This window comes from Parasteatoda tepidariorum, chromosome 7, assembly GCF_043381705.1.
Source record: "Parasteatoda tepidariorum isolate YZ-2023 chromosome 7, CAS_Ptep_4.0, whole genome shotgun sequence".
In the NCBI taxonomy this organism is placed as follows: Eukaryota; Metazoa; Arthropoda; class Arachnida; order Araneae; family Theridiidae; genus Parasteatoda; species Parasteatoda tepidariorum.
In genome coordinates this window covers 71,257,136-71,268,582 of record NC_092210.1, presented here as the reverse complement: position 1 = coordinate 71,268,582, position 11,447 = coordinate 71,257,136, and the positions used below count along the sequence as shown (strand labels likewise).

The following is an 11,447-nucleotide window of genomic DNA, read 5'->3' as shown; positions in this document are numbered from 1 at the left end:
TATATATATATATATATATATATATATATATATATATATGGTGCCAAAGTTATTTTTCTGTGTGACATTTAACTCTGTACATTATAATTGCAATTATACAAGAAAAAAATCCTTAATATACTCACTCAATACTATTAATATCAACCAAAGTACATTGGCTGTGGTAAGAATTGTAGCTACTTTAAATTTGCCCTCTTCGATTGAAGCAGTATCTGTACAATTGTTTGAAATTATTAGAGGAGCAAAAGGATAACCAGCAGCAAATCCCAGCTTGAAAGGAAAAAAAATATCATTATATCAGTCACTAAATTAATGCAAAGATATTAAATAAAAAAAAACTTTATTATTTTTTTTCTCATGAGCAACTGGTTTTAATTACTTAGAACTATTACTTTTAAAAATTGTTCATAATCTGAGTAATAAATATGGCAAACCACGTAATTAGTTTTCCCAATGTACAGGGTGATGAGTAACGTTGGCAATTTTACGTTTTATAGTCCAAATCACTTTTGTTTCTTCTCAATCTCGACGATGGCAAGTCTTCAAAATGAGTGGCTATTATTGATGCGCTTGAAATAAGTGGACCGTATTTCCTTTATATGTATTTTTGAAGAGAAGGAAGTTTTTAATCAGGTAATATAAATTACAATTTATTATAAAGTGGACACGACTAAATACAATGCGCATAGCTTTTGCAATTTTCTATATTACCCTCATAAATTGAAATAGATAATGTAAGTGCAATGACGAGTTAAAGTAGTCACAGGTCTACAACAACAATGCTTCAAGCATTAGAGTAAATTGTTTTGAACGACTCATACGTATTACGTGGGCAATCACGTCAATAGTCTTCTCTTATTATAAATGTCTAACGTCTTCTCTTATTATAAATGTAAGCTATACATAGTATTTTGTTGTAAAAAAGCAAGTAATATACTGTACTTTTTGTTTAGTCACCTTACTGTATTTGTGCATATTATGCTTAAAATGTACAGAGATACAGTAAGGTGTCACCATCATGTAATGATGACGTTTTTATTCCTATAGCAAATATAGTTATAATAATGTTTTCTACCCTGTAACGTATCATAAGCTATATAAATAACAGTTCAGTTTTTTTTTATGAAAAAGACTTTTATTCAGAAACACAAATAGTAACAAATATGAAGTACCCGTAACGGGGTAGTTATAATCTAATAAAACAAGCTGCAAAAACCCATAACGGGTTATAAGAAAACACCAATTCCAAACCAAAACTAATCTCTAAAAAATCAACAACTCTGCTGTTCTAAAAATTGTTATTCTAATTTTATCGTCTGCGCTTATTTTTTTATTTTTCTCTTCATATGTTTATTTTATTTTATTCATGCTCTTGCTAGCCCGTTATTTTTTTAATATTTTTACTTTTATTCATGCTTTTGTCAGCCAATTATTTTTTAAATATTTTTAGACTTTATAACCCCTTCCAAATTTGCACCTGAAGATTCCGAGAACCCTTTGTATGCAACTATAAGTGGTACCGAAAATAAATTAGAAATCACTAACCTGCATTCCAAATAATCCAGTTGCACAGGCACGAGATAGTTCGTTGTTCGGAAACCAGGCAGCTGCCACAATCGGTGGAAGAACATTCACTAAAATGTTGGAAGTTGAAGTAAAGACTGTGTTGAGTAACACGAACGGAAATCCATTGGGTTTCAATCCAGCAAAATCTAAAGCGCTGGCTGGTAAAGGAACAAAATATTTGAAAACAATTTAAAAAAAAAATTAGTAATAAGTAAATAAATTAGATAAATTAGTTGGAAATTTGCGTGTAAAATAAACGGCTTTTCGTTAAAGCTGTGGTTTTGAAATGATAAAGGGTCAATTTCCCCACGCGAAACTTTTTGGATTAAAAATTATCCCAAAGAAATAACTGGGGCTATTACAAGTATTTTCAATTGTTTTGGCAGTAATAAATAAAGATTCAGCGTCTATGATGCTACGATGCATTTATTTAGAGTGATTTTATTAGGTATACATACAGAATACCCAATATAAACAGAACAGAATATCGCCGGCCAGGTGGCCGATCGGTTAGCGCGCCTGACTGCGAAGTCAATGGCAGCGGGTTCGAATCCCGCTCTGGGCATGGATGTTTCTCTCTCTTTGTGTTGTCCTCTGTTGTGTGTGATGTGTGAATGTGGCTTACCCTATAAACGGGTTTGTGGCAGTGTGGCGTGGGTAATGTTGCTCGCATCCGTGACTTTGGCTCACAGGTGCCCACTGGGTAACGTGAAATGAGTAACAATTCCGGCATCTTCTAAAGCGAAGAATAATGTTCAGTGCCAGCCATTTGAAAAAAAAATAAGCAGAATATCCCACACTGGTATAAAAGTTAAGCAGAATTATTCAACAATGACCTAAATAGCTTGAAAAATTTTGTTTATATTTTTAGCGAATTATTTTTGCAAAAATCTTTCGCTTCGTTTCTAAGGGTTCAGAGATGGGGGTAAATACGCAAAAAGGGAAAATATCATTAAGGTGACCCAACTCCCGAACGTTCTCCGGGCTAAATTATTGGGAGATATCTGGAGAGATATTTTCCAGATTGATGTTTCTCCCAAATTTTAATGGTCAGGATCCCTTCAACCACTAAATCACCCTAAATCAACCCTTTGAATCACTAAGAATGGAATTTTTAGTAACTGAAAATTTGATCATTAAAAGTAAAATTATTTAGGGTTATATCTTTTGCTCATTGCACCATTTCAACATGACGATTCAAAGAAAATGAAGGACGAGTCTCATGAGAATGTAAATTGGTCGCATTATAGAATGCATTTATTTTTCGTAATATGGGCTGAAGGAGGGAGTTAGTCATAGTTTGGAGCTTTCGTTGATTTAAATTTTAGATGATGTGGATAATGCATTGAAAGCAGGGTTCGCAAAAACCCAGATTTTGAAAAAAAACTCAACTCAAGTGAGTTTTTTTAATGAAAAAAGTCTTTTTCCTGGTATAAGTGGGTTTTATTGGTTTTTTTTTCATGAAAAGATCTGATTTCGCCTGAAGATAAATAAATTCTTTCAAGTATAGTCTTACAATGCAAACTTACTACATGCAAACTTATATATACTAAATATGAACATGAGATGTATTTCATACTGAAATATTCCTTGATTATTACCAAAAGGCAAAATAAAAGAAATGGTTATGAGAATAACTATTTCAGTCAGTTTTTTTGCCTCCTAAAATGTATGATAAATTGTATAATGAAGTTAGTGAAATGAGAAGTTGTGTGATTAGGAAAGAAGTTGTGTGATTAGTAAGAAGTTGTGTGATTAGTTTAAAACTATAAATAAACGCATGATTTGTTTTAAAGCTATTGAATGGAATTTCTAGAAGAATTGTAAACATTCATGAAATGAAATGCACTTATCTTTTTGTTAAACATGATATGTTCATTTGTATTTTTCAATGTAAGAATTCTTTATGCTTTACGAAGTACAAATAATTAGCAACTTTAATATTAATTATACAATTTGCTTTTGAGATGAATGAAAAAGGCTAAAAAAATAAACATTTGTTTTCTAAGCATCCCAAGTATGCAATTTAAGAGAAGGGAACATTAAGGACAATTAAGGAACGTGCAGCAATTCTCATTAAGTTTAATTAATAATTATGCATGAATGAATATATCACGAACAACCAATATATACATTATGCATTCCCATTTCATTAATAAATAATCATATGTTCACTATAATTTCATCTTTCTTTTGTAAATAACAATTTTTTTTTATCAAATAAAATATTAGCAAACAAACAAAGAATCATAAATATTAAATAAAAAAAATTTCAACTCGCAAAAATGTAATATATCAATTTAATCTCAAGTGTCATGACAATTCCATAAAACTAAAAATTTAAATACCAGAAGTCTCTATTTCTTATTATTGAAATATCTAAATATAATAGAAACCATTCAGTCCTTAAGTGATTTCACAGTTTGAGTTGAACTAGTATAAAATTAGAAAATAAAATATTTTTTCTTTTCCAGCTGTCTTAAGAGAAACAGTTAATAATTTGTAAATTAGATGAGATGTTTTGACTTTCAACTAATATTCCGAATTAAGGTTTTCTGCCAAATTCTGGGTTAAATATTCTAAACTTTATCTTTAGATATTGATTTTCTTACAAAAGGTACAGTAGGTGGAAACAGGTACGTGATATAATGGAGATCGTATAATAAAATGTTGCTATTTTGGTCTAATTTTTTAACACACTGAAAAAAACGTAAATACATAGCAATCTCAATCTACGTCAACCAATCTCCTTCTCAACCACCGAAATAGGGTTGTATGTTGTTGTAGGATAAAGTGGGAAGTCATTAAGGAGTAGGATTAAAATATTCTCCATTTTGCGGTTTTCAAAGTATTTATTCTCGTCCGCTCTAATCGGTGCTTAATGCATTAGTCTTTTCTGGTGTGCCAACAACCCAAAAAGTTACCAAAAAATCTACGCGAATTCATAAGACAAATGCATGAAATCGTCGCAAACCAGGTTAATTAAAAAATTATCACTTAAATTAGTGATTTTCAATTCATCAATAATTAAACCGTGATCCGCGATGGCTAGGGGATAGAGCGTTCGCCTCCCAGTGAAGAGAACCGGGTTCGAATCCCAGTCGATACGAATTCCGCATCCGGCAACCGACCACAGTGCTGACGTGAAATATCCTCAGTGGAAGACGGATCATGGGTTTGATTTCCCTTGCCGTCAGGCTAACCGTTGGAGGTTTTCGTGGTCTTCCTCATAATGTAACGCAAATGCTGATTAGCTTCATCAAAAAGTTCTCCACGAAAGCAAATTTCTCCCAATACTCGATCCAGGAGTTCCCTCGTCTTCTGGATTGGGTTCAAAATTACAAGGCTACGTAGTTGAACGTTGGTTGTCGTAAACCCATAAAATTGGGTTTGCTGTTCAACGACGGTCATAAAATATAAAATAAAATGATAAAACCGCATTTAATGTATTGAGATAATAAAAAGGATGTGGAAAAGGGCAAAAAAAAGTACTATGACTGCTAAAAAAGGATTGAAAAGTGACGTTGATTTACAATGACATAGTCGCTAACTAAACTCGTTAAAAAGTCACTGCTGTAATTTAAAATTCGTGTCGCGTAATGAAATCAAATTAAAATATGGTAATTTGAAAGTCCGTGCGAAAAGGACAGTAAAAACAATAAATAACTGCGGAGAAAATGGTCGGTTTCTCGTATCTGAACTTTAGGTGCCGCAATAACGACGTATTAAGAAACTGGAGTTCTAAAACCCATGTGGAAATGACCAAAAAATAAATAAATAACTGCCGAAAAACGATCAGAAAGCGAAATGGATTTACAACGATACCGTAGCGAATTAAGCGCGCTAAAACATGATTACTCAAATTTGAAATTCACATGTCGATATCGTAATAATAACGTATTAAAAATGACGGACATTGAAAACCATGCACAGTGGGCCAGCATCCAAGGTTTCGTGGCCAAAATTAGTATTTCGATAAAGTTTGTTTCAAAATTTGAGAGTTTTTATTTAGGGTTTTCATGTGAAGGTAAATATTGAACTCATAGTTGAAATTTTGAAATACACTAAAAATTTATATATATAAAAAAAAAAAAATAACAAGATGGCGGCTAAAATATGGCAAGCAAAAAAAAAAAAAAAAAAAAAAAAAAAAAAAAAAAAAAAAAAAAAAAAAAAAAAAAAANGAAAATATAATAATTTTCGTAATTTTATATTAAAAATGAAAAGCAAATTATATTTCCGAACTAATATTACACAATAGCGCAAAAACATGAAAGAAAAAAAACACAATTTTTGTTTTTCGGTATATTTAATCTACCTTTGCAATACCGGCAAAATGGGACAGGTTTTTTCGAAAGAAGACACATCAAAGAAGACAACAAAAAAAAGTTTAGCTATTTACCTCGTGGAACTTTTTGGAGATAAGTTTCGAAAGTGATTCAAACATTGTAAAATGTCAAATGATAAGATATAAACTATAAGTTTGTCAAGAGTATTAACTAATCCAATAAATTGAAAAATTGTACTGTAATTACAGACTAATTACTCTGATAAAAATGTAACAGAAAGGTGAAATTCCTATATATATTTCTGAAATATAAATTTAAAAGTTACACTTAAATTTTTTCTTTAAACATATTTTTCTCTACATTGTACTCTCGTCTGTCCAAAAAGTAAATTATAATGTTTGGAATGATTATGAATACTTAATTTGGGCGATATTGAAGCTGCCGAAACATATTTCAGTTGAAATTTAATTTTTGACCTTTGGCCAAAGATCATGGTCTTCTGGCCCACTGTGCCATGGTAAAAAAACCAGAGAAACAAAAAAAAAAAATTATAATCGAGGAAATAATAGAAAAAAAAACATGGATTGATGGTGGAAAAATGGCGAATAAAGATTGGAAAAAGAGATTACTCAGATTCGAGTTTCTTGCTCCGAATTTTGAAAAATCATATGAAGATGACTCAAAGACTCAAAAAACGATAAATAACAGTTAAAAATGTGATAAGAAAAAGATTTGGAATAATAATGGAATGGTCTTCGAACAGTTCGAGTCTAAAAATGATTACTTTCATTCGCAATTTGCGTATCGTAATAAAATAGTAAGTAAATACCTAAATTTTAAGAACCAACAAAAAAACCGAGAAAGCGATAAATGATTGCAGATAAAACAATCGGATAACGACGTGGATATATATACAATGGAAACGTTTTGAATCGAGCGAGGACGTAGAATCATGTCGAATTCGAAATTTGAGTGTCGTAATGATATATGGTATAAAAATATCGAAAAAAAAACGTGAAAAGGGATGAAAACACGATAAAAAAACTAGTTCATAAGAGGTTACTAGCAATTTTTGCTACTGTGTTTTTATATAACTATTATTTATTTTTTAACTAGAAATTAGTTACTTGCTAGTCGACGAAATTGCGCCCATGCTCTGCCCTAATGTTTAAGATTAAAAATCTTTATCCCTACACTGATATCTTTTTAAAATGCCGTTGCCCGGTATTCCCGACCCAGATATTTTTCCTAATCCATGCAATTCTGTTATTGAAATATGGAATAAATATTAAGATTAAAGGAATAAACTAATATGAAATCGTACAAAACAAATATTTTGGATATTCACCAAAGCGATTATGTGATTGTTCTTTTTCCTTTCATTATTTCACGGTGACATGTGTATAATAAGAAGGTTTCTGGATTTTGACTTACACGTAGTTTACCATCACTTGCAAAAAAAAAATATTTCAAGCACATATTTTCTTACTGCAAGAATTTGGAAGGTTTTGGTCTCAAGACTTTAAATATTTACTTATTATTTCGGTTATACATAGTTTTACAACCTCAGCTTTTACGGGGATTCCAAAAATAAGGGTGACCATTATAAGATATTCAGTACATATAACTTATTCAAAAACATTGGAGTTAGCTTTATGCAAGCTAACACACCCGTGTATTTGCAATTTGTTAAATTTAAAGGTGACAAAACATACTTCGGTAGATGTGATGTTGCATGGTAGCGACAACATTTCTTTTCTTCTTCAGGAACAAGTGATAACGTTTCACTAGTTGTCCAAAAATTATCAATGAAATTAAGAAATAATTTCTGAAAAATGGAAGGATATTGAAACGTACGGTTTTGTTGTGTTCTGCTTACGAAGTTAGAGAGCTTTTCTTACCAAGTTTCAAAATCAATAACGACGTTAATCAACAGATGGCGCTACTTATTGGAAAAAAATACAATAGAACAACGTTTTCCACAGCATGAAAGACCATTTCAATTGATATATTTGCATGAGAATCTGTAACTGTTGCTGAAAACAGAAGTTATTTTTAAAATATATTTTTATAGTTTTTTTTCTTCCTCAGTTCTCATCACCGTCTGCTAAACAACTACCCAAGTAGTTTTGAAATTGATTGGGAATCAATAACTTGTTTTGAAGCAAGAAACGTTCTTTTTTTGAAATTTATTTTTCATATTGTTTGTCATTTCTGGGATACACAATATGGGTGGAATAATATTTACCTGCAGTGTTAGCCAATGATCCAGCTATTACAGTCCAACGAAGTCCTACGTAGTTTATGCCAAATGACAAGGGAATTTCAAATAAAATAAAAAAGAGCATTGTCATTTGAACAGTCCAGTTTAGAGCTTCATTCGATATCTTATAGTAACAAGTATTCACATTTGCCATAGAGACATACTGTGGAAAGCCAAAGTTGCATAGAAATGCTAGACCACTGAACAGGAATAAGATCCAATAACGCTTTAAGTAGATTTTAGTTTCAGTCTCTTCTATGGAAATTGGTTTCATTTCGGGAGAGAATGTATTCAAATCGCTTTTTAATGCAGATGAACAATTTTCAAATCGTACTTTTTTGTATGCCCTATCAATTCGTCAAAAAAGTCTTCAGAAAATTCTAAAAATGAAAAAGGAGAAAAATAGTAAGATTTAAATAATTATTAAATTGAATTAAAATTTATATTATTAAATTGTCTTAAAAATTATATATATATATAATTAAAATTTTTTTTCTTTTTTTAATTATTTCCAATGTCTGAAATTGTCAAACTCTTAACTATATATGCAAATGAAATAAATAAGTGAAACAAGTCAATGACTCATTAGCAGATGCCTAGCACTCCAATATCTTTTCACTTCGGAGTCTCCGTGTACATCCGAACATCCTATCAAGTGCTTCTTATCCATTACTTCGAATTTCCTATAGAGTGGGCAATTTGGACTCGTAAAAATACCATTGCGGTGGAGATGGTACGCAAGACATTCATGACCCACCGCAAGTCTAAATTCTGCCACAGCCATTTCACGGGGTCTGTCAGAAATGTCGCTGTCTAAAATGTTCCCCTAACTTTTCAGAGATATACGGGAAGAAAGGGACACTTTCCTATTTTTTCACATAAAATTTTTGATGTGGATTTTCGTGGAATGAACGGATCTGTTGGAATTTGGTTGTTGGATTATTTTTGTGCCTTTTTTTTGCCAACATATCAGCTTGTTCTTTGCAGTAGATATCGTAATGTCCTGGCTAAAAATTGTATTATTAAATTGTATTAAAATTATATAACTAAATTGCATTACTGTATTATTAATTTAACTTTTGAAATCTTATTAATAACTTATAAGAATGCAGTTATTTGAGACGTTCCATAAAAGGGAAAAGTGGTAGCAAAATCGATACGGATTACTTCAAGGAGCACGAATCCTACTGCCTGTAATATTAAAAGACATTTTTACGAAATTTTTTTTTTTTTTTGTAAACTTGACAGCACAAGAGCTCAAAGATATTTTTTTTTGCAAAAAGTTTACACCTTTCCCTTAATTTAAAAATGATATTCCTAATTATTTCAATTGGAATTTGTTGTGAAAAAATTTCATTTTTGGTATATTACAATTATGTAAACCGAAATAATCGAAAAAGGAACCGAAATAATTTAGAACTTTTCGATAAAATTTTTTGAGTAAATTTTTTTAGCTTAAGCTTTACTTAAAATACTCTAAATAATATAAATATGCAAATGTTTCGAATAAAGTAGAATAGAAAGGCAATCATAGGCTTCACAAGCGAGGTAATATTTCTCATGTATTGGTATTAGTAGACTAAACATGAATCTATAGAACTTTCATGCTAAAATATGCATAGCATATTTCCTTGCTTTTAAAAACTAAACTATTATCTTATTTAATGATCCTTTTTTTAATTAATAAAAATCATTAATACAATCGGTAATAAAAATCATTTAATCTAATCGTTAATAGAAATCAATAATATAATCTGTAATCTTTCAATACCACAATCTGGAATGGAGTGCAGAGAAAAATCTACTTTTAGAGATTCTTTCTACATCTGCCTATCACATTAGCATATAATTCGAAAACCGCTATGGTTGCTAATGTTTGGAATGGAGACGTCTATACATAGCAAATTGGGGATTTTCATGTATATGGTCGAATACTTGAGAGTTACTATGCATTTTTTTGAATAATGCTTAAGTTTTTTTTTTTTAAATAGTTAGATCACAAATAATTTTTCTCAGAATAAAGTAAGCTATTTATTCAATACAAGTACATATTCAATAGAGTTAGTTCAAATAGTTATTAAATTGTACCTGTTACACATGAATATTTTGATTTATCATAACATGAAATAAATTCAGAAATTTTCCTATTTTACAAAAATGTTATTGGTTTGTACTAATACTATTGTCTAAGTGTCTGATAGAGATAAACTAAATAAAAGTATAAGGTAAAAAAAAATTAGCATTGATGTATTAATGACTGTTCGTAAACACTATTTTTCCTTCATTAAAATAGAGAGAATCTTGAGAATCTTTGTATGCAGTTAAAAAAATAATAACTTTTGATCTTTTTAAATTTAGTTGTAGATTACTGTGATAGTACATTGCGTCATGTATGCAAAAATTCAGGTTAGAATCCTGATCAGAGGTATTCTAGGGCATATTAGTTCAGAAGTAGTAAATTCTTAATTTGGAAAAAAATATGTTGCATTTTCATCTAAATTTTGCCCCCGAAATAAAAGAGAGGATTTTACTTCTTGAAATATAAGAAACGATAATTTTGGCTCTTACGAAAAGGGATGACTAAACCTAGGTAAATAAGTAACAGTGTGGTCAACTGTTTATTTAGAGCTGAAAAAAAAGCTATTTAACATTAATTTTGAGCATGATAGATACTTCTAAAGCAAGGGAAAAAAATACCATATCAATAATTTTGAGTTGTCGCCGAGAAAAATTACTACGTCGATTCCAAGTTAAGTCAACGAAAAATTGACAATTGCATTTTTTGGTAAGTTTTGTTTTCAAACAATCACAGATCGCAATTAATGTAAAATAAGCTAAAACTAACGTAATTAAAAGAGATATCTACTGAATAGAAGTTTTACCTTTTTCTAAAGCTACTTTCTAGAAAATCCACACATGAACAGAAGACGTAACAAACTATGTATTTCCTACATATGATACATAGAAAATCTTAATATTTGTGGCATCATCGTCTTCACCTTTTTTATATAATTTAATGTGCTTTAAATCTAAATTTGAACGACATTGCTTTAAAACTATTTAATCGTGTTCTATTAATATTGATTTCTCCTTCACAAGAATGTTTTACTTTCCTTTCCGGTATCCATAAAAGGACTTTAATGTCAAAATTTTATGGCATAAATGTATTTATATTTTAGTGTCCACTCATCTGGCGATAGAAGTTTGTAAAGCTGCGTCACCTTGTAGCTCAGAATTATATCGGAAATAACTCATGAAGTATACTCATTTTTATGCATTTTTTTCCTCTTTCGATATTAAAAAATCGTAAAGGCCAACTACCGCTGTTT

General features: G+C 30.4%; 1 protein-coding gene across 1 annotated transcript in view; it reads right to left on the bottom strand.

The window, feature by feature from the left end:
* The window catches only part of LOC139426110 (uncharacterized MFS-type transporter C09D4.1-like), a 14,280-nt gene extending 3,125 nt beyond the window's left edge, over positions 1-11,155 (bottom strand). The window contains exons 1-4 of the mRNA XM_071183815.1: positions 11,001-11,155; positions 8,104-8,498; positions 1,546-1,724; positions 126-270 (exon numbers count right to left, since the gene is read on the bottom strand). Of these exons, the coding sequence (XP_071039916.1) occupies positions 126-270; positions 1,546-1,724; positions 8,104-8,392 (613 nt within the window). The 5' untranslated portion in view covers positions 8,393-8,498; positions 11,001-11,155. The remainder of the gene's footprint in view (positions 1-125; positions 271-1,545; positions 1,725-8,103; positions 8,499-11,000) is intronic.
* Between the last annotated feature and the right edge of the window lie 292 nt (positions 11,156-11,447).